This window comes from Protopterus annectens, chromosome 11.part0 (assembly GCF_019279795.1).
Source record: "Protopterus annectens isolate FY-2018-M chromosome 11.part0, PAN1.0, whole genome shotgun sequence".
Lineage (NCBI taxonomy): Eukaryota > Metazoa > Chordata > Ceratodontiformes > Protopteridae > Protopterus > Protopterus annectens.
The window spans coordinates 1,402,308,330-1,402,333,222 of NC_056745.1; the positions used below are offsets into that span (position 1 = coordinate 1,402,308,330).

General features: G+C 40.8%; 1 protein-coding gene across 2 annotated transcripts in view; it reads right to left on the reverse strand.

The window, feature by feature from the left end:
• Positions 1–24,893, reverse strand: part of BMT2 (base methyltransferase of 25S rRNA 2 homolog) — an 896,892-nt gene that overhangs the window by 341,767 nt on the left and 530,232 nt on the right. Inside the window, exon 3 of one of the 2 annotated variants that reach the window (XM_044088692.1) lies at positions 17,027–17,194. The exons of the other annotated variant lie outside the window; for it this stretch is intronic. Within the exon in view, the coding sequence (XP_043944627.1) occupies positions 17,027–17,194 (168 nt within the window). The remainder of the gene's footprint in view (positions 1–17,026; positions 17,195–24,893) is intronic. 2 annotated transcript variants of the gene reach the window in all.

Here is a 24,893-nt window from a genome sequence, read left to right on the forward strand (position 1 = left end):
GTAACTGCAGTCAGAGCTACTTTAAGCTCTAGGTAAAAGTAAATTTTAGTCTCTTCCATATTACTTGTGGTCAAAAATCTTTGGCCTGTTACAACAACTGCATATTTCTGGATGAAGTTGCTTTTAATCCTTTGTATTCTTATGAATACTGCCTATACAATTTATATCTTACTTGCAAACTATATTTCTACAAGCTTTGACTTAAAATTAAGTCTTTTATTGCTACTCTTTCATATCAATAAAATTAATTAAAACAAACCTCATTACTGAGGATGAACTCTGTGAACAGTTAGATAAACGCAGCAGCTTGTAGCAGCAAAAGTGGAAAACTTATCTTCTGAGTAGTTAGATTCTAACTGCATACGACATGTTCATATGTACAAAAGAAAGTGACATTTTTAAGTATGGCGTTTTGAAATGTTGTAATAGAAAGGTGGAAAGGAGTGAATGGGAGAAAGACAGACAACTATAGGGATAGGGAAAGAGGGTGGTTGGGGGCAGAAGTAATTGCTCTTTTGGAAGTTACAGCACAAGGAAGAGACAGGCTGTACCCCAGAGTCCTCAAAAACCTCCCCAGTGTGTGATGGTAGATTACCTGACAGAGATTTTCAACAGATTACTAGCAGAGAATAGAATGACAGCAACTATGGCACCCGTGTACAAGGTGAGGAGCAGAACAAATCCAGGGAACTGCAATCCTGTTAACTAAGCAATAGTGGCAGACAAATTTATGGAGAGAATTCAGAGGGGAAGGCATTCCTGTAGGACAATAATCTCCAGCACAGCAACCAACAAGGGTTCATGTCCAGAAAGAGCCGTCAGAAAAGCTTAATTCAGTCTCATGACTAGATTACAGGTGAAATGGATAGGGGTGTATCAGTAAGATGTAGTCTACCTGGACTTCAGCAATTGTTTGACTCAGTACCATGCATGAGTTTGGTAGAAAACCTGAAGCAGATGGGGGTAGTAGTAACACTGAGAAAAAGGATAATTGTGTGGTTAAATGGTAATACACAGAGGGTTATGATGATAATGCTAGGGTTATGGAAGTGACCAGCCAAATATCTGTTGTGGGTCTTGTGCTCTACAGTATGCACATCTCAGACATGTCTAAGGGAATCAAGATTTGATGGAATACAGAACATTTTGCTTGTGACACAAACACAGGTGCAGCAGTGGGGGATGGGGTAGGAGTCCAGAACAAAATGAATAAAGTCTGAACAAGTTCAACATAAACAAATACCCTTGGATCACAGCAAACCTGATGTGAATTATCATTTGGTAGGGGTGGGACTGAACAGGAAAAATTACTTGGGGGATGCGTGCCACTCAGAGCAGGGTAAGATGAAGTGAGCTCTGTCAGCAGACTGCTGAGGTATATTCTCAGGAGGACAAATTCCACAAGTTAGTATGCTAATTGTACTGCAGGCGTCTCTTTCTGTGGCACACGTGAAGGTGAGACAGCAATTGGTTAAGTATATTATGCATAAACATCTGTCAGAATCCCTGAGCACAATCCCAAAGTCACCTCATAGACATAAAGAGGGACTGATTCCTACTGGTCTTCATCAGCAGCTTAAGGCACATGTCTAGTCTCACACCGTCACAAGAGCAGCTGGTCATCCCATTCCTGGCCAACCCTCCTTTTGCTCATGAGTGCTAGTCAAGCCAGCATCGCTGGCAGAAAGGATATCTTTCTCTTCTTACAACTGGCCAGCCTGGGTATCAGAATTCATTCTATATACAACACTTAATGCACTTTCTTTCTTATGTGCACAAAGATATCACATGACGCTGCTTTAAGGAAAGCCCAAAGTATCCCCTGATAGTGGTATATAGGTTTCTTCAAAGAAGCCTGCATGTGCATAACTTCAAATATCTCTAAAATCTAACTAATACAGCAACCTGCATGAGACAGAACAAGTCCAGCCATCATAATCTCTCCATACTGGGTGCATAGTCAGTATTCTTAAACAACTACAGTATGCATTGAGCTGTGTAAATGACTAGGGTTTGGAGGAGATATAAAATTCAAGTCTGAAGCTGCTGCTTCACCAACTGAACCCCATGACAAGAAAAAGTTGTTCTGCTCTTTCAAGTAGTATTTATTTATTTACTTACTTATTTGACATTTGTTAACTGGGTTAAGCCCAACTGAGCTAGAAGCCCATTTTCAGTGGAGACCCACGGAGAAAAGCTCCAGGAAGTCACATACAAATATCCATAGAAAAATGTATTTTAAGTTATACAATACAGTAAAAATAAAAAGTAAAACATGGAATATGCAGAAAAATTAAGCAAATTGAGATCAATTTAACCAAAAACTGTCAGTTTCAAATATGCACAAGTATATTTACAGATGAGCCATGGAATGTACAACATAAAGGCAGATTGGAGTCAATTGACAATAAGCATGTCAGTAACAACAAAAATAGATATACTATATACATAACTACATTTTTTAGTTGTTGTGAATACATTGTAGTCACAGTACTACAAGTATAGCTACTTTACAAAATTGTGAGAGAGGCAGATTCAAAGAAAAGTAGCCATAAGGTTATTAGAGCAGAAAATAATTGAGTTAAAGGTAGAGAAAAAAGGTTGCAGTAATATGTAACAAAGACTCCAGCTTTTATTCTCTTCTCCCATCCTGTTAATCTGTGATAAAAAATAAACCTAGGTACCTGACAGTAAGCCGATGCCATTTTCACTTTTGGATACTGAGGCCAAACTAAACTAAATTAGTAGATCAAGACACTTCTGAGATATTTATAAAATAATCTATAAAGAAGGAAGCAAAGACTGAAAGTCGGTATTAGCATGAAAATATCTGCTGTAGAACAGAGCGTGTGCATGCACCTTTAAGAAGCATTTACAGATGTAAGCACATGCATATAAATAGCGACCATGTGCAGGTAGCAGTGCCATTTAGAGAGAACAGTGTTGACGTGTATGACTGTGGCAGTCAGTCTATTTATAAGTTCATTAAGTGTAAGTTATAAAGCCTTTTTCCTGATGTGTGTGTAATAAAGCTGCTTGAACTGAACCCACTACCGCTCGTCTGTTTTATCCTGACTGGATGAGCACCATGATGTCAGAACCAGGACTGAGAAAGCAACTTCTTTAATCCATGAGGTGCAGAGTTGAAGGTGAAGGCAGATTGAGCTGGGTGAGTGAAATGGAGCTCAGACAAACAAAAAGGGCCAGAAATGAACACAAAGTAATCACAACTTGCACAAATGATTTATTTGGCAAAGAAAATGACACAGAGCATTTGTAAGGCACAAAAAGCATTATTAATCAAATGAGTAGCACAAAACATATTATTAATCAAGCAAAAGGCACAAAAACACATTAAACGAAATGTTCAAAACCACAATATTTGATAAAACTGGCAGAAATACTTGTATACAGCTCAGAATTACCTTTGATTTGCATATAGAGCATGTTTAAACTAAAACGAGCACAAGAAAAAGTATAATAAGCATGATAAGAGATTAAAAGGGCATAACAAGTACAATAAAAGGGCAAATTAAGCTTAAAAAGCAAGGTGACTGCATGTTTTTTAGTAAAAGACCGTATCTGGGCACAAACTATTATTTCGCATTGACCGAAGCCGTTCAAAGCATAACTAGAGTTGTTCAAAATATCTCAGTGTGTGCAAAGTGTTTGCAGAGTATGTGCTTTATTACAGTGCAATTACTTCAAAGAGTTTGCTGTGTGCAATGTACAGTTATATTGCAAAATGCAGTCAAAGTACAGCCATTTCGAAAAGTTTCTTGTGCTGAGTGCATTTATTCGCAGAGTGCCACTATTTCAAAGTGTTTCTTGCAGTGTACATAGTTATTTTGCAAAGTACAGCCATTTTGAAGGGCTTCTGTGCTGTATACACTTTATTTGCAAAGTGTATTCATTTCAAAGTGTTTCTTACTCTAAGCTTTTTCTCCTGTGTACAGTTATTCACAAAGTACAGTCATTCTGAAGTATTTCTTGCGCTGATGAATGGTTTCACAAAAAAGCCTGTTGTGCTATTAGGCATAATTACAAGTTCTGGAATAAGATTCTAGCATGTATTTAAGTGTGTGTGTTCGTACATAGTTCCAAGCACCTTCACTACTGTGTGTTGAGATGGCAAAGGCATTTTGCAGACCCAGTCCACTTGTGTTTGAGCATAATATAACAGATAATTGGAGGGTATTTGAGAAAGAATACAATATTTTCATACAAGCAGCTTTTTATGACAAAGATGCACGTATGAGGACATTCATTTTGCTTAACTTAGCTGGGTCAGGGCCATTGAAAGAGAGCGTTCATTTGTGGATGTACCAGAAGTATATGCATGAGAGGGGAGACCGCCACACTGTGGTACCAGATGAATCAAGGGAGGACCCTGAGTGCTTGAAATGTAAATTTAGGGAAATGTGTAACCCCCAGAAAAATGTTACATTAGAGAGGCACTTATTTTATACAAGAGACCAAAAACCAGGCAACACGTTTTCAGCTTATATCACTGACTTGTGAAATAAAACTAAAACGTGCTGATTTGGTGACTTGAATAATGAGTTACTCAAGAAGAGGCTTGTGTGTGGTGTTAATAGTGTTACAGTGAGAAAGACTTTGCTTCATAACAGTGATTTAACTTTCGGCAAAGCCATAGAGATTTGTCAAATCCATGAGCTCACTGAAAGGCACAAAAGTATGCATGCAAGTGATAACAGCATGCTTTCAATAGCCTCTAGAGCAAACGTAGACAGCATGCAACACGTGGCAAATAGAAGCAGGCCTAAGCACATGACAACAGCAATCCTGCAGGTTTGGCAGGGGAAACTCATAACTTTCTAGCAAGTTTCAAGACTTGCTCAGTAAAACGGGCATGCTCAGTGCAGTATAAGGGTGAGTCAGCAAAACCCAAATCAAGTCTCATTGTTAAATTTCATAACTGTGAAGCCAATCATAAGTCCTAAAAGAGGCAAGTGCTTAGCATTTGGTCAGCAATGCCGCAAGTGTAAAACAAGGAACCACTTTCCAACGTTTTGTAAATCAGGCAAGCCTCATTCAGTTATTAAGAAAGGTCACTCAAAAAAGAAAGCTAATCATCTAGAAACCTCCAACCCTACTTTCTATGTAAATGGTGCATCAGTGGTCGATGAAAAGGTTAATAATTTGCTGGCAAAGAACAAAGCATTTTGTACTGTCCTGATCAATGGCAAACCCACAGGGCTCAAAGTAGACACTGGTTCAAAGTGTAATGTAATGTCAGCAGAAACATTTGCTAAAGAGAGAGCTGGCGAGCAACTTAATTTGGTTAATTGTGTGAAGGTAGTTGCTTATGGAGGTGAAGAGATTCAAACCGAAGGCTCAGTAGTGCTTTTATGCTATTCGGCTGGAAACCGTTACAGCTTGCAATTTTATGCAGTCTAAAGACCTGTGCAGTCATTATTAGGTCTCAGAGATGGTTTGTGAATGAAAATGCTTTCTTTTACCAAAGTAGTACATCATGTAAGCACATATCTCATTTTCCAGCTTTACTGATTTTATTTTCTCAGAGTATGCTGATATGTTCGATGACAAGCTAGGCAAACTTACAGTTGTGTACTCCATGAAAGTAGACCCAGAGGTCAGTCCAGTGGTCAGACCAGCAAGAAGAGTTTCAACAGCTTTGCAGAACAAAGGCAAGGTCCAGTTAGACAAAATCATGCAGCAAGATGTGATTTGTCCAGTCACAGAACCAACTGAGTTGACATCTTCCATGGTAGCTGCTCATAAGAAAAATTCAGATGAAATCAGAATATGCATTGACCCAAGAGACTTGACCAAGGGATTAAAAAGAGACCTCATTCTATCTGTACAGTCGAGGAGATTGCCACCCTTATGCCAAATGCTACTGTTTTTTCTATCTTAGATGCAGAGTGTTCATTTTGGCAAGTAATGCTTAATCAACAAATCTTCACTACTGACTACATTCAGCACTCCATTTGATAGATACAGATTTCTCAGGATGCCTTTTGGAATAAATTCTGCCAGTGAAGTCTTTCAGAGTGCAATAGAGCATATTCTTTCAGACTACCTATGTGCAATAATAGTTGATGATTTACTTGTTGGAGGCAATGGTGAAGCAGAGCATGACAGAAACCTCAGGAATGTTCTGGACAAAGTGCGTGAAATGAGCTTGAAGCTTAATTCTCTAAAGTGTAAATTCAGATTACCAGAAGTTACTTATGTAGGTCATTTATTTACCAGTACAGGCTTATGACTAGACCCTTCTAAACAAGCAGCCATTCTTCAGATGCCAGTTCCACACAATGTCCAAGCCTGACAGCATTTCCTTGGTATGGTTAACTATTTGGGCAAATTTATCCCTAACTTTAGCAAGTTATCAGTGCCTTTAAGAGAGCTGACATTCAAAAATGTTGCCTGGTCATGGTACACCACCAAAGAGCATTTGATAACCTCAAACAGCAAATTACCAACCCACCTACACTGACATATTATAATGTCCACAGACAGTACAGTTATGTACACTTACCATAAATGTAAATGTTCGAGCGTATTCACTGTTGCAGTCATTACATTTGGGTAATCCTGCTGGCAGGTTGCCCTCAGCCGGCCTGAATTCCAAAGTCCTGGGTCCTGCATCGGCTGCTGTCGCCCCTTCCCTGACGTCAGGTCGTCAGGGGTATAAAAGATGCGGCCGACTCCATTTTCTTTAGTTTTTCTTGCCCCAGATGTCAGGTGCCCCCTATAAGGGTAGCCAAAATTTATATAAATATATATATATATATATATATATATATATATATATATATACATATAAATACATGTACCAATATAAACTTTACCTTCATCTACAAGCAAATATACCACATAGGTTGTATAAATCAGAGAAGGAAAGATAGGTTCCATCAGAAGAAAGAGGGATGGTGGGTGGGTAACCTGGACTGCAACAGTGAATACACTCGAACATCTACATTTATGGTAAGTGTACACAACTGTACTATGTTCTTCGTGTTTCACTGTTGCAGTCATTACATTTGGGTCGAGTCCCAAAGCTAAGGTTGGGAGGCTGGAACTAAACAGCATTAGGAGCGGCTATGAGGCCCTGCAGAACTGCAGTGGAAAAACCTGCCCTGGATTTAGGGTAGAATGGCAGATGATAGTGCTTGGTAAATGTGTGCACTGAACTCCAAGTAGCAGCCTCTAAAATGTACTTGGTAGGTACTGCCCTGAGAAAGGCTGCTGAAGTGGCTGCAGCTGTGGTTGAGTGTGGCCTAATGCCCTTAGGTACTGGCTTGCCATGGTGTACATAGCAGAAACTAATGCAGTGGCTTATCCACTTTGAAATAGTCTGCTTTGAGATAGCCTTTCCTTGTGATGCTGCAGCATATGCCACTAGTAATTGCTCTGTCTTTCTGAAAACGTTGGTTCTGTCCAAGTAGAATCTAAGCTGTGTACATCCAAAGAATGCAGAATTCTCTCCCCCTTGTTCTGTGGATTTGGGTAAAAGGTAGCCAGGTGTATAGTTTGGTTGAGAGCCACACTGGAGACCACCTTAGGCATAAATGTTGGGTTTGTCCTCAGAGAGACCCTGCCTGGATAAAAAATGATAAAAGGTTCCACAGCCATGAGTGCCTGTAGCTCTGAAACTCGTCTTGCCGAAGTTATTGCTAGGAGCACAGCTGTTTTCCAAGATAAAAACTTTATATCAGCAGTAGCCGCTGGCTCAAAAGGAGCAAGGGTGAGTTTTTCCAAGACAAAGCTGAGGTCCCATGCAGGCATTGGTGATCTCCTTGGAGGTCTTAAATTTTTGACTCCTCTGAGGTACTGCTTTAATAAGGGATGAAAAAAGATAGGTGGCTCTACATTGTAATGAGCCGAAATGGCAGAGGCATGAATTTTAATAGATGAAGAAGATAGGCCTTTGTCCAGCATCTCAGTTAAGTATTGCAAAATCTGAGGAATATTTGGCACAGCTGTATCAGTTCCTTGTGCCTGGTTCCAAGCATAGAATCTCTTCCATTTTCCAGCATAAGATTTTCTAGTACTAGGCCTTCTGACTTTCAAAATGACATCCATCACAGCTTTACTGAGAGGTGTGTTTTGTATGACTACATTATTAGCCATACTGTCAGGTTTAAAGTTCTGAGTTGGCTGTGTAGGATCTGACACTCTTGCTGGGACATTAGCTGAGGTATTTGAGGTAAGGTCCACGCTGGGCATTGAGACAAGCTCCTTAGAATTGGGTACCAGTGCTGGCGGGGCCAGTCTGGGGCAATCAGTATCATCCTTGGCTTCTCCTGTCTGACATTTAGGAGTACCTTGGGGAGGAAAGGCAGAGGGGGAAATGCATATACCGATAGGTTTTTCCAGCTGAAAGATAGGGTGTCCACTTTCCATGCTTGTCTGTGATAATTCCTTGTGCAGAATCTTTAAGTTGGTAGTTGTGAGGGGAGGCAAATAGGTCTATGCCTGGGCATCCCCATTTTCTTGTTATCATGCTGAAGACTTGTGGGTCTAGGTGCCACTCGTGGGGATCCATGAGGTTTCTGCTTAGTTTGTCTGCCAGAGTATTTTTCCTTCCTGGCAAGAACTGTGCCTGCAGATGTACTTGGTAAGTCAATGTCTGCAGATGTACTTGGTAAGTCAATGCTGTGTCCCACAAAGTCATGGCTAGTCTGCAAAGGGGGTAAGAATGTGTGTCCCCTTGCCTGTTTATATACCACATGACCGTGGTGTTGTCTTGTCTTTATCAGTAGTTGCCCTGGATGACGTAGGTCCTTGAAGACTGTCAGGGCATTTTGAACTGCTAGCATCTCTTTTTGATTGATATGTAGATGCATTTGGTTTGAGGTCCATGTGCCTTGAATGCATCTTCCTGCCATGTGGGCCCCCCAGACATAATCTGATGCATCCGTTGTTAGTGTCTGCCTGGCTGGGGGTAATGTGAATGGCTGTCCCTTGTTTTGGTGACAAGCCTTTGTCCACCATCGAAACTCCTGTTGCAGGCAGGGAATGAGAGTAATTAATGTTTCCAGGCTGTGGCAATGTTGAGTCCAAACACTTTTTAGGTACCACTGAAGTTTCCTCATATGCTGTTTTGCATATGGAATTAGTATGATGCAGGATGCCATGAAGCCCAAAGCCTGCAGAATTTGTCTTGCAGATAACTGGGCCTTTGTTGCCAACATTCTGAAACAGGTAGTCAGTTACATTTGTTTGTCTGGCGTGAGATAAGCCATCTGGGCAGTTGTATTTAAGCTTGCACCCAGGAATATTATCTCTTGAGAGGGTACTAGTTTTGATTTCTTTTTGTTGACTGTGTATCCTAGGCATGTTAGAAGTCATTTCACAAACGCCAGATGCTGGAGAAGAATGTCCTTATTCTCTGCTTGAATTGGACAGTCTTCCAAGTAAGGATATATTTGTATTCCTTTTTGTCTGCAGAATGCAATTACTGGTGCCAGGCACTTTGTAAAGACCCTGGGTGCAGTAGATAAGCCAGAGGGCAGTGCATAGAATTGGTAATGCATTGAGCCAGCCTCGACTCTGAGGTATCTTCTGCATATTTGTCTGATTGGGACATGCAGGTATGCCTCTTTTAGGTCTAAAGTCACAAGCCAAGCGTTCTTGCCCAGCATGGGCAGAAGCTGCTGCAAAGTCAACATCTTGAATTTTGGTATATCCAGGAATGTGTTCAAAATAGATAGGTCCATTATTGGCCTCCAGGCCTTGTCCTTTCTGGGTACCAAGAACAGTCTTGAGTAAAATCCTTGTTCCTGCTCTTGCTCTGGTACTTGCTGAATGGCCCCCATGTCCATGAGGGATGAGACTTGTTTTTGTGCCTCTGTCCATTGATTTTTTGGCAGATCTGGCCAGCCGTTTGCCTTTGGCAGGGTATGGAAATGGAGCTTGTAGCCTTGTGACATGATATTTAGGACCCATTTGTCCTGGGTTATAATGTGCCAATTTTGTGAAAAAAGTTCTAATTTTCCCCCTAAGGGTGCTGCCATGAGATAAGTGCTTGGTGCAGGCAGGGGGAAGTCATTGGGACTGTTTCCTGTATGGTTGTAATTTGTCTTCTCCAACTTTGGAGGTAGAAGCCCCCCACTGCTTTGAGCAGTATGAACCTTGCGCCTGGGATCTGCGTCTGGATCTGCCCCTTTCAGGTCTGTCTGACACAGGAAAGGACCAATTCTTTGTTGGCCAGTGTCGGACCAATTCTTTGTTGGCCAGTGTCTACTAAACCTGGGTGGCTGTACTTGTAAGAAATCTTTGACCGTTTGCATAGATTTAGCTTTGTCCTCCATTTTCTTTAACACCTCTTCTGCCTTAACACCAAACAAAGTATCATGCTGTAAAGGAGCATCTAATAATTTGACAAACATGATCTGGCAGATTTTGCTCCTTTAACCAAGCATGCCTCCTAATTACAGAACCTGTAACTGCGGCCCTGCAAGATGCCTCTAAAGAATCAAATCCACATTGCAAAGTATGCTTTCCAACTTGTTCAGCTGCATGCAATAAATCCTGCATTTCCTTGTTTTCTGCACATTCAGAGTTTAACAACATTTTTTGTTTAAGCATTGCCATGACATGTTGTTGATGTTTGAGCATATGAAACTGACAGTTTAAGGCCCTTATAGCCAAGATAGCAGATGTGTAAACCTTTTTTCCTCATCTATTCATTGCCCTAGAATCTCTGTCAGAGGGGCTAGGGTTTTTTGCAGTGGAAGCCTTAACTCCTTTGGGACCCTGAGAAATAGTTTCTGGGTCTGCAGCAGGGTTTTTAAAAAGGAATTTATGAGAGTCATGAACCCTGTAATATCTGTCAGGCTTAACAGGAGCTGGAGGTAAGGAGTCACAGGTAAGACTAGACTCCAAAATCACATCGTCTACAATGTCTAACACAGGTGGGAAGGCTAGTGGCTTGTGTTGAGGTAGTAAAAGGAAATCCCTGAGCCTCTTTTTAGATTCTGAAAAATCTTGGCTCTCCCATTGGAAATGCTCCCTCATGGTATGTAAGGTTTCCTCAAAAGAATAGTCCTCAGGAGGAGAAGCTGAAGGTATAGATTCTTCAGCATCAGAATCCTCATGGGGGGGAGAGAATATTCCTGATCAGAAGAAATGGAAACCTGATCAGAAGATTCACAGTCAGTCTCTTGCCTAGGCCTCTTATCAGGAGGGGGATGGGAACCCCTGATCAAGGTAATCAAGTCTTCGGCCATTTTGAGCATCTGGTTTTTGGGCATAGAGGTCTGACCACGTGGCTCTTGAGTTTGTTTCTTTGCTTTGGAAAGTGCTTTAATTTTTGCCTGTGAAGTTGAAGTCGGTTTGATGTAAAGATGTTTAGGTCTGAATACACCCTCAGAAGCCGGTGCCTGCTCAGCGGCTCCAGACCCATCTGAAGGGATAATATCCGAGGCTCCAATACCTTGAGTTTCCAGTGGCATGGCCGACTCCACGTGGGAGTCAGTAGTGGCCTGTGACTATAAAGTAGCGGGCATCAGGGGCTGCAAAAGCGTCTCACTTTGAACCGACGACTGGCTTAGGAGAAGCTTCGTTGTCGGTTTTGGGTCTCGGTTGTCTATCTCTTTTCTTTGCATTTCTTGTGAACTCCGGTAGTAGGATGGCTATCCGATGACATTTCTGGATAATTAAACCGGCGTCCAAAATAGTTTAAAGCAAAATCATACCAACGTTTAACAGTGCTTTGGTTAAATCTAGCATAAAACCAACAACCAGAAACATTGTGATCAGGGCCTAGGCAAGGAATACAGTAAGAATGAAAATCCTTATGAGGTATTTGCTTCCCACAAGAAATAAAATTATTAACTTTTTCTGACATCGGTCTGGAGCAAGAAAAAAAGTTTCCCCAATGGGGTGCTTAGCTTTATTGAAGACTTCGGATCTGAAACTCGAACACGAAAATCTCAGGAGTCGGCTGACCGGCACTTGCGAACTGATTCTGCTTCGGGCACCGCGCGGCAAGAAAGACTAAAGAAAATGGCGTCAGCTGCATCTTTTATACCCCTGATGACCTGATGTCAGGGAAGGGGCGACAGCAGCCGACACAGGACCCAGGACCCAGGACTTTGAAATTCAGGCCGGCTGAGGGCAACCTGCCAGCAGGATTACCCAAATGTTGACTGCAACAGTGAAACACGAAGAACATCAGTAGTTCTTTCCTGTGATGCTTCAAAGTTCGGTCTTGGTGCAGTTATTCTTCAAGAAGGCAGACCTGTTGCCTATGCATCTAGAACTCTTACCCAAACTGACATGCAGTACGCTCAAACTGAGAAGGAACTTTTCATAACTGTATTCGCATCTTCGAAGTTCCATGATTAGATTTATGACCAAGCTATCCAAACTGAAACTAATCGTCAGCCTCTAGTCACCATTTTAAAGAATACAAACACGCCAAACCTCTCACGTGGAGCGATGCACGGCCAACCAAACTATTTGAATCACACAACGGCCAGCAAATTATGTTCCAAAAGTATTTTATTGATGAATATACATAGGATATAAAATTATATCCTGCTCCAAACCGGTTTCGGTTACCCTTCTTCAGTGGAGCAATGAAATATGTAAAAAAAGCCAACCACAGTACCTGATCCCATTTTATGGTGTCAGTCAACACAATCAACCAATCGAAATTCAAATTTCAACTTTTTGTATTAAATGGAACCAGCACCCCATATAGTGAAAACACAGATTGTTATATAAACCTATTCAAAAACATTATATATAATAATAATATATGTTACCATGTTAATGTTTGTTTATGGTTGATTATATATAATGTTTTTGAATAGGGTTATATAACAATCTGTGTTGTGTGAGGTAAGGTGGCACCATAGTGCCCATCCCCTGAGTCTGGCTTCAGGAACAGTATCTTTTCCACTTTTCGGCATAGGATTTTCTAGTACTAGGTCTCCTTGCTTCCAGAATGACATCTAGCACCTGCTTACTGAGGGATGCTATTGGAGAGCTCAAGGAATTAGCCAGGCTGCAAGGTTCAGGGTTTGAAGCTGAGGGTGCAGAATCTGGCCCACCTCCTGGGACAGCAGGGAAGGTGTCTGAGGTAGGTGCCATGGATCCAGCAGTATCATACTGAGCAAGAGGGGGTACCAGTGCTGGCGAGGCCAGTCTGGTGCAATCAGTATCTTCCTTGATTTGTCCTGTTTGATCTTTAGCAGAACCTTCGAGAGGAGAGGCAGAGGGGGAAAGGCATAAACTTCGAGGCTTTCCCAAGTAAAGGACAGGGCATCCACTTTCCAAGCTTGACTGTGGGGAGTACTTGTGCAGAATTTGTCCAATTGGTAGTTCTGAGGAGAGGCAAACAGGTCTATCTCTGGAGTCCCCCATTTGTTCCTCAAGAGGTTGAATATTTTTGGTTCCAGTTTCCATTCGTGTTGGTCCATGAGATTTATGCTTACGTCGTCTGCCAGTGAATTTAGCTTGCCTGGCAGGAATTGAGCTTGTAGGTGCACTTGGCACCTCAAGGCTGTGTTCCACAGAGCCATGGCTAGTCTGCAGAGAGGGTACGAGTGGGTTCCCCCCTGCTTGTTTTTGTACCACATAACTGTGGTGTTGTCCGTCTTTACCAATAACTGTCCTGGAAGGATGTGGTCTTAGAAGGCTGTCAGGGAATTCTGTACAACTAACATTTCTTTTTGGTTGATATGCAGGTGCATCTGACTCGGGTTCCATTTGCCCTGAATGCACCGCCCTGCCAAGTGAGCCCACCTTGCATAGTCTGATGCGTCTGTAGTCAGGGTTTGGGCGGCAGGGGGTAGATTGAAAGGGAACCCCCTTGTTGAGGTGGCAGGCCTCTGTCCACCAAAAGAATGCTGTCTTTATACAAGGAATGATAGGAATCATTGGTTCCAGGTCCTGAGAATGTTGACACCATAGGCTTTTTAGATACCATTGTAGTTTCCTCATATGCATTCTTGCATATGAAATTAGTAGAATGCAAGAGACCTTAAACACCAGGGCTTGCAGACACATGGGTCTTTGTGGTCAGTAGTTTGAAGTAGGCTGTCAAATAAACTTGTTTCTCTGGCATGAGGTAAGCCATCTGGGAAGTTGTGTTCAAGCTTGCTCCCAGGAATACAATTTGTTGGCAGGGTACTAGATGAGATTTCTTTTCATTTATGGTGTACCCCAGCGAGGTTAGAAGTTTCTTTACAAATGCCAGATATTTTAATAGCATGTCCTGGCTTTCTGCCTGAATCAGACAATCGTCCAGGTATGGGTATATTTGAATATTTCTCTGCCTGCAAAATGCAATGGCTGGAGCTAGACACTTTGTGAATACCCTGGGCACAGTAGATAATCCAAAGGGAAGCGCAGAGAACTGACAGTGCATGGAGCCTGCTCTGAAGCATAGGTATTTCCTGCAAGATTCCCTTACTGGAATGTGCAGGTAAACTTCCTTTAAGTCTAAGGTTGCCAACCAGGCACCCTTGTCTAGCATAGGAAGCAGCTGTTGAAGTGTTAGCATTCTGAATTTTGGGATTACCAAAAAGGTGTTTAGAATAGAGAGGTCCAGGATAGGATGCCAGGAGCTGTCTTTTCTGTGTACCAGGAAAAGTCTTGAGTAAAAAGCTTGTCCCCTTTATTCTGCTGGGACAGACTGAATAGCCCTGATACTTAGAAGAGAGAGAACCTGCTGTTGAGCCTCTGCCCACTGATTTGGGGGTAAGTCTGGCCAACTGTTTGGGGTTGGTAAGATGTGGAAGTGGAATCTGCATCCTTGGAAAACTATATTTAAAACCCATTTGCCCTGGGTAATGAGTTCCCAGTTTTTTGCATGCAAGGCGAGCTTTCCCCCTAAGGGAGCAGGCAGTTGAGCAGGGCTTGGAAGGGTTAAGGTTAAGTCATTGTGACATTTTTCCATAGGGGGGAGTCTTACTACTTCCAGCTTTGGAAGTGGGAGCCCCCCACTGCTTAGGCCTGTGTGTACCTTGAGACTGTAGCCTAGGTGGTCTGCTGTTCCTGGGTTTGGACTGTGAAGGCCTGGAAGAGACTGGAAAGGACCAATTCTTAGAAGGCCAATGCCTACTAAATCTGTGAGGCTGTACTTGCAGGAAATCTTTTAACAGTTTGCATAGATTTAGCTTTTTCCTCCATCTTTTTAAGGACTTCTGCTTTGTTGCCAAACAGGTGGTCATGGTTTAAGGGAGCATCCAGTAATTTAGCTTTAACATGATCTGGCAAGTTTTGCTCCTTAGGCCAAGCATGCCTTCTAAGTACAGACCCAGTGACAACAGCCCTGCAAGATGTTTCTAAAGAGTCAAAACCACATTGCAAAGTATGTTTACAAACTTGTTCCGCAGAATGCATTAAATCTTGTAATTCTTTATGCTCAGCACTGTCAGGAATCAACTTCATTTTCTGTTTAAGTAGTCCCATAATATGCTGTTGATACTTTAACATATGAAACTGGCAGTTTAAGGCCCTAATGGCCAAAGTAGCAGAAGTGTATACCTTCTTACCCCATCTGTCCAAGGCCCTGGAATCTCTATCAGAGGGGGTAGGGTTTTTGGCAGTAGTAGCCTTAATGCCTTTTGGTCCTTGGGAAATGGTTGAAGACTTCGGTTCTGAAACTCGAAAATGGAAATTTCAGGAGTCGGCCGACTGACACTTGCAAACTGCTTCTGTTTCGGGCACCACGCAGCAAGAAAGACTGATGTAATGGTGTCGGCTGCATGTTTTACACCCCAACGACCTGACATCATGGAAGAAGAGACAGCATCTGACGCAAGAATCCAAGACTCTGGTATTCAGGCCGGCTGAGGGCTACCTGCAGGCAGATAACCCGAATGTAACGACTGCAACAGTAAAATACGAAGAACACCCAACAGTTACATCACTTCATTCTTAAACAGCAAATACATATTAAAACCACACCACTGTATCTTTACAACCATGTTACATGTGAACTTTCTGGCAATAACTGGCTTAAAAATAGGTGAGACTGGTCCATTCCTTACAATGGATACAAAAATGAATGTATCTGAGGTGTGAATTTGCTTTTATTAAGTTCACTTAGTATAGGTATTAATTCCACATACATAGACAAACTCCTGCACTGATTTTAAGGACAATCTCAAGTTAAAAACTTCTGTCAGCACTTCATTCCTACAAAAAAAGTTCACACATGCATATTATAACAGCTGGTTTTACTCAAGCTACAAACCAAATCTCTCTCAATGTCAGAATACTAGAAAATACAGCAATGGCGTTTAAAATTTATAGCAGAGAGTCAAAAAGAGGAGAGGATTATTCTTTTTCAGAACAGACGATATTTAGATTGCAAACCTGGCACAGTTACTGAGAAGTACAATGTACAAACCTTTTAAAAAAATCAGTAAAACTGGGAAGGACAACGGTAGTCTGAAGGCACAAATCATTGTGCAATGCCTAAATTACAGCAGATGAGAGGCATATAAACAAATGTCTGCTTCTTTTAACACGCAGATCATACCAAAGACTGTTTTCATTGCTACTTAAAATGTGCCTTCAGCTCCACAAAAGCAATCAAGATGATCTCCAAAAACACTAAAATTATGTTTTTGGTGCAACTGTCCCTCACTTTATAATTAACACTTTCAAATACACTACTGATGTGCAAAAACACAATAATTTTATGATTACACAGAGGAACTTCAGAGACTGAAATTTACACTTAAAGTTGGATCTGCACCAGCCTTAGGAGAGGTTTAGGATTTTCGCAGTTTAATATGTTCCTTTGTCAAGATTTACAGCGGTTTCATTTTTGATCTGTTCAATAATATTTATATTCCTGTGACCTGTTCGGTCATTTTTGTGGTAAATTAATGGCTTATATTTCTATTTGGGGTAAATGTAAGAGACAAAGTGTTTACATTTACTCACATAACTTATTTTTAAATAAACAAGCTACTTATGCAACACAACTTTAGTGTATATTCTTTAGTAGTACATAGAAGATAGTTCAATTATACCTCCAGTCTTTTCAGAAAATGTAAAAAGAACTTACCGAGTCAATTCTTCTAAACTTTTAAAACTGTCAGCAGGAGAAGCATCATCATGTTTCTGGATCGGGTCTGTACACAAACTTAAAGGGAGCAAACTTAGTTTTGCTCTCTTCTCATCCTTTTCAAGCATTCGCTTCAACCCACCATTCAAGAAGTACTCCTGGCAAACACTGGGGAAAAAAAAACACAGAGACAGCACAGAGTTTTTAAAGTAACAAAATACATTAAAATTGTCATGTTGGTTAGAATGCTACCAAATTATATTCAAAATTTGCACTGCTTAGAAGTGTACAACAATGTCCCACAAATTAAACTCAAAATTGGCTATAAACGTCTTTTTAATGGTTCTGCGTCATGTCCTCTAGGAAGTTAAAAGACTCATTAAAAACTCCAGTGTGCTAACTCACAGCTACAACCAATGTTCCACACATTCCAACTACACATTGCAGTTATAGCATTGTGATTCAGGTACTAAGATGATTGCTGCCTCACCTAGTTTCAAGACACAGTCCTACAATTTTCACTTCAAAGTGTACAAATGAGGGAATGGACAGTCCAAAAATGGTACCGTACTAACCGATAAATATGTTATAAAAGCATATTCTTTAACATTACTCCAATGCATCTAAGCTTCAAAGTATCACTGGTAAAAGCAAAACAAACAAAACTTTTTAAATGATTTATTTTATTGTTTGTAAACAGATAAGTGAGCTGAATTAGTCAGGCCTTTTTCAGGCATAATACAGAAAGTAAAACAAAGGAATCAGTAGAAAGCGAGTTCACCATCTAGGTTTACAACAAATTGTTTTCCTGTGTCTCGATATTTACAGTCAGTTTGACAGAATGCGTAAGCAGTAATCACGGAGCAACTGGAACTCACATGACTGAACAGCTGAGTACAATCACAGCATATAGATGTGCAATAAATACTTTACATTTAAAATAATACACAGTAAATGTATTAAGATTGTAACACACTTGAATACACAATTAAGCAGATGTAACCGATGACCAGGTCTCACACACCTCTCAACTTCTTTGTTTAAGAATTCTGAGGAAAGCTAAAAGTGATATGGGATCAAAGTCTGAAAATCAGGGAATTTATAAACATTAAAAGAACAACAGGTTCTGCATCAGTGTGACTTTCCTGAAGAATAGAATATATGAAAAGTCTTAATGTCTGTCATTATTGATGGGCTGTAATCCAAAATATTATGAGGTACAGGGTAAAAATATCAGGCAAAATCAGAGACACTTGAAAGATATGGAGTTCTAAACCATTCACAAAGAAAACCAACAAAGGGAGATTTGTCTGTAACCCCCTAGACCATTCACAAAGAAAACCAACAAAGGGAGATTCATCAGCAACCCAGCATACTCTACTGAAGTTACAAACACCTTTTGATAAACTGACTGAACCAATGCAAAGACACTAACTTTCCAAAACTGCCACAAATGGTTGACCAAATATCATAGTGCACATAAATATTTACCTGTTTAATATAATTTCAGTCAGTAATTAACTATGCAGGTGAATGGGGGGTATAATAGAAACCAAAATTTGTGGAGTCAATATGTGATTATGTTGAAAGCTTTTGGTGGACTGAAAAATAGGCAACATTAGGGGGGAAAGGGGGGACACAAATTTACCCCTGGGTGGGGTGCAAGGGCAAAAACTCTTGTGCGTCTTTTTTCCTCCAGTATTATTCCAGGATATGAGTAGTGCGCTACAGGAGATGCAGTTGCAATAATTACAGGCTCCTAAAATAGCTGGCTACAAGCCCAAAATCCTTGTTTACTGAGCCACCCCATACATTGGACAGTGATAAGACATGTAAAGTGGCTGACACAGTGCAGAGGGATACAGCCGCAAGTGATGCCTAAATAACCAAAGTTCAACTAGTAATCCATGGCTGGAGATGCAGGATTAGGGGAGGCAGAAGGAAGGGGTGTGGGTTCAGGCATATCTTTATTGTAGAGGTATGGTACAGACCGAGCACGCATGGGGTGTGCTGCCTTAATATATACAACTGCCTTTTGTGTTTTCTTGACAGCTGCAGGCAGTATTGGATCCTTAGGTTCCAGCATTAAGACTAAGCACTATTATTAAAATGGAACCCAAAACAAATCTCCCAACTTCGGACAGTCACGGGCTCCTACTCAGCAGCTATTTCACAGTACAATTCCTGGAAAATTCTACTCCTGGCAGAGCTCATCACTAAAATATTGGAAGGTACAGCAGAACTGATGCAAGTGGCAAGCAAAAACCACAAAGGGATTAAAAAACTCACTTCCAATGTTACTTTTTTGGAGCCAACAGTGACGACAAATGTGTAACACACACACAACATTCAATCACAATGCCAGAACAATCAACCTGACTTAAAATTGCTTGCATCAAAAATAGAAGACTTAGAAACATTCAACAGAATAGTTTAAGACTGATTACTTTCCAGAAAGTGACTGTTAAAACTCACCTTGTCAACTACTTACAATGAACTCCCTAAAGCTCTGAATATTCCCCATCCTATAATGGTAGTACAGGTCGCACTGTGCCCTGAAACCTCCACAAAAAATTAGACAACTTTCCCAACACACAGTAATGACATTTCTTATGTTTGTTGATAAGGAGATGCTATGGAAGGTAAAGGAAAAAAAAAATGTTATGCTACGACATCGAGCTGTTCATACTTAACAGGATGTTTCAACTAGTGCCAAACTCATGGAAGGCATTTTTCAACACCCACTCTCTGTGTTACAAGCATGGAATCCTTACTTGGTTTAAGTACCCTGCCATTTTAATTAAGTGCATCTCTGGATAATTGTATGGGCTTCATACTCCAGCATTTGGAAACAGAGATGGAACTTTCACTAGAAACAAATCACAAATGGAGAGTGATGCTAGGATTTCAGGCAAAACATTAACATACACATCGCAGCAGCAGGGAAGGCAGCAGCTTGCAACACCGATGATCCTTCTCCTCCATTAGGAAACCTGTCACTATAAAGAAGCACATGCAGAGAGCAGAACGTCAGCTGTGATCATCCTCCTAGGAAGACTGGTAGCAGGCATTTAACTTTTGAGACCACTACCAATCTTGTGGACACTTCTCAAAATTATCAAACTCAATTTTAGAAAGCAGCAGCCTCCTGCAAGGATACATGTGATCCTGTAAACACATTACAAGCTAACATGGCAAAAATTATTCCTAAAAGCTTCTTTTAAGCCTTAATTTCCTGCTTGAAATAGACTAAAAGGAAAAAATGCAGCATTTAAACTTCCCTCTCCAACTGGACTGGAATGTTTATTTATTTATTTTACTTATTTACAGTTTGTTTACTGAGAAAGTCCACTGGACCATTCAGAGCAGATATGATAATTATTGCATTTAGGTGTTAAACCCCTCACAAAACTGTTTTCTTAGATCACTCTTGGCTTGGCAATAATTCAATTGTTTTAAATTTCATAAGGTTGTTTAGTGCTACATGCATATATTGCCTGTTTTTCTCTAGTTTATCCTCCTAAAGTTCTTCTTTAGGATTTTTTTTTTGCCACTTCCTTGTGTGCAGTAACTGTCAACATAATAGATTTCAATTCTGCAATTAAAAGGCACGTGTTTAACAGATGCATTAAACAGTTGGAAGCTGATATAGTATTCTTACAAGAACATAAGGTACCAAGACAACACATTAGATGTTTATATTTGCATAATTATGTAGTGTGGTCTCTTCATCTGAGAGAGGCCTAGATATGTGTTTATCCACTAAACTGCAATGGAAAATTGAAGAAGCAGAAAAAGACAATGAAAGGCAATGGGTCATTTTAAAAGTAGAAACTCTGACTGGAAACTCGGACTGGATCCTTTATATTAAGCAATATATATAAAATCCTAACATGTATTTCCCTCTTTTCTTGTTTAATCTGTTTAATTATTTAAAACACAGGAATAGCCATGAACTCCTGACTTTATTAAGTGGTGATTTTAATGTAGTTTTAAATTCCATTCTAGGTAAAATATCTCCAAACTTGGAAAGGCCTAAGAAATCAAAGAATGTCACTACCATTGAGTTGGATGTATTGCAGTTAACATCTGTAGCTAGAGTCTTGCATGGTAGTCCACACAGCCTACCTGGACCTCGCTAAGGCCTTTGACACCATTCCCCACTCTGGAATTATAGATAAGCTCACCAGCTTGAACATTAACCCCTACGTCATGAGATGGGTTGCCAAATGGCTCACGGATAGAACTCACATGGTCAAAGTTGCGGGTGCCATGTCAGACTCTAAACCAGTTACAAGTGGCATCCTACAGGGCTCAGTCATGGGACCCCTCCTGTTCGGTATATACTTCTCCGAGGTACAGGCAAGCACGGGAGGACTATGGCTGACCAAGTTCGCTGATGACTGCAAACTGGGGGCCATAATCGATTCTCCGGCTGACATCCTCCAGATGGGTCTCATGGAGACAAATGCCTGGTCAGAACCATGGCCTCAAGCTAAAGACCAAAAAGTGCATAGTCATCCCCTTTGGGAAAAACAAAGGGCCCACGAATTATCACATAGGTGGTAATCTACTAAGTACGGAAGATGTAATTAGGGATCTGGGGACCCAGGTAAATAGCAACCTCTCCTTTGATAATCACATTGCCAAGGTGGTTAGAAAATCCTTCTATGTAGCCCACCTAACCACGAAAGGGTTCACATCTAGATCAAGAGAGGTCATCGTGCCCCTCTACTCATCACTCATTAGGCCCATAATAGAGTACAATGCCCCATTTGGAATGTACCTTACTCGACACCTGCAACAGCTGGAAAGACCACAGAAGTACCTCACCAAGAGGATCGTGGGCCTCAAACAGATGCCCTATGCAGCTCGACTAATGAAACTCCAGCTCTACTTGGTTGCTTACCGCCTGCTCAGAGGTGATCACTGCTTGACGTACAAGGCCATGTCCAACCCGGAATTAATGGACATGCTCCACCTCAAGAAAACCAAATCTCTTAGAGCCACACGCTCCAGTGAGTTAAACCTCAGCACAACAATAAATAAGACATGCTGGAGGGACAGATTCCTGTCCCAGATACTTCCCTCGCTCTGGAATAGAATCCCAATTTATGTTAGGCAGAGCCCCTCACTGACTCTCTTCAAGAGAAATCTTGACAAGTGGATGAGAAATCATAAATTTACCCCTGGGATCACTTCAATGGCCATGCTAGACAGAGGCACAGGAAACTAATTTAAAAGGGAGGCGAAAGCCAACACATTCTGGCTAGGCTTATAAATGCCCTTGGGCAGATAGCCTAGTACCTACCTACAAACCTATGAGAATTGCACTGAATACACTTACATTTCCCCTGACAGTCAAAACAGCAGTAGAACAGATTACTGACTTTTATCCCAGACATTACTAATTAATGCTCAGAAAGTTGTTACACTGCCTTGTTCACTATTTCATAGAAACGATCCAAAAACTTACACAAAATAGAACTTTAGTACTTTTAACTCAACCACTTCATCACCCCATAACAAAATCTTCCCCAACACTTTCACTTTTCAACCAGTTCCCACTTCCATTATTAAATCTCTCCTAAATGAACTGTCTTCCTCCCCCTCTGCCGACCATCTACCCCCTACTTTCTTAATGTCACTGCATAGTCTATTGCATACCCTGTCTCTATACTTATCAATCATTCCATTTCTGAAGCCCATGTCCTAGACATACAGAAATCCTTTTATACAATCCCTCTTCATAAAGGTGGAAACTCAACTGCTCCTTCTAACTTCAGACCCATTGCTATCCTGCCCCCCCATCAAAAGTTCTGGAAAAGTGCATCCATACTCAGTTACTCAAACACATTCTTGACAACATCCTCCTAACTCCCACCCAACATGGCTTTACACTCAACCATAGTACAGCCACTGCACTACTCTCTCTCACCCAAACAGTAGCTGAAGCCCACAACAATAACTTGCTTGTCTCCTGTTTATACCTCAATCTGTCTAAGGCCTTTGATACTGTCACCCATTACAAACTTCTAACTAAACTCTCTGATCTTCATCTCTCTACCTCCTCTACTAACTGTTTTTCTAGCTACCTTTCTGGCCGGCAGCAATCCATTCGCTGGCAAACTGTTCTCTCGCCTTTTCTCCAAGTAAACACTGGCGTCCCTCAAGGATCTATCTTTGGCCCCCTCCTGTCTATCTTTGGCCCCCTCCTGTCTATCCTTGGCTCCCTCCTGTTCAATATTTTCACTAACAAACTTCACTCTGCTTTGAACCTCTCAACACTTCTACAATATGCTGATGATTCTACTCTCATCACCTCTGTCCACAGCATTCCTGAACTTCTAGCTCTCACTCAACACACCTTCTCCTCTGTCGAAACCTGGCTTTCTGATAATCAACTCATACTAAATCCAAAAAAACTAAACCCCTTCTCTTCCTTCCTAAAACACTTACTCTGCACAAACCCTCCTTCTCTATCAACTCCCTGAATACCACCACTATCACACCTGAACCCCATACCAAACTACTTGGAGTAATCATTGATGATGAACTAAAATTAGATATACATATCCAAAAATGAATAATAAGAAAATTAAAAAAAAAAAAAAAAAAAAAAAAAAAAAAAAACCACCAGAAACTGGGTCGTCTCTATCGCAACCAAAAATTTCTTATACCCTCCTCCAAACCCTCCCTAGCTCAGTCACTCCTTCGACCCTGTCTTCTTGCTGCTCCCATCCTAATGTTCAAACATCTTTTCCCTCCAAACTAGAGCAAACATATAGCAAAACAGCCGGCTTTGCCGCCAATTTTCCATACAAATCCCATCACTGCCTCACCCTTAAGACACTGCAATGGCCTGAATTCCCTAAACAACTACTACTTTCTCAATTACATATTTTACACTTTATCCTGAATTATCCCTCTTTCTGCCCCTCCATCTCTAATCTACTGTCCTGCTATAACCCCCAATGCCACCTCCGTACTACCAGCAAACACCTGCTTGACATATACAAACCCAATAAAAACATTGGAAAGCCCCTTTATAAATACTCCATAGCTCATGCTTGGGACTTACTCTATCTCAATATAAAAAGCACTCCTCAAAAATACCTGTTCAAACAAGAACTTAAACTTTATCTACAAAATACGTGGGCCTGCCCTTGTCAACCCCCCACTTGACTTATTCTCCCTTCTTATCTACAAAATTTATTTTTCCTCATATACCCCTGCACCTTCTGTTACTTTTCCCTCTTTTTCCTATATTTAAATACACAAAAAAATATAATAGGTTCTTGTATTACTACTGACTCTTTGTACATTGGAATGACCTCATGTATGGTATTCCACTGAATTTTATACTTTTTTTTATTATTTATTGATTTGTTACCTGTAAATAGACTTATGTTATGTCATCTGTTGATTGTATCTTTGCAACTTTTATAATAATTGTTAATTTTCTGGAGCTTTTCTCCTTGGGTCTCCACTGAAAATGGGCCCTTGGCTCAACTGGACTAACCCAGTTAACAAACGTCAATAAATAAATAAATAAATAAATAAACTGATCATCAAGAAGTGCTTCTAGAGCATTCCATGCAACCGCAACAATCTCAAACAGGGAAAAGTTAGAGAACAGATCTCCCTAATCATTATGGAACCAGATTCAGTAAAGATCATCATACAAGCAGTGGATAAGTATATAAAATTGACTCCATTAAACACCGTGCACATTTTTACTTGGTGAGAATAATTTAAAGATGAACTTAAGTGCATTTATTCATCTAGTAAAGTGAAATATTTCACTACAACAGATGACAAACTGACATTCTTAATTCAGCAGGTCAATACTCTGTGACAGAGTATG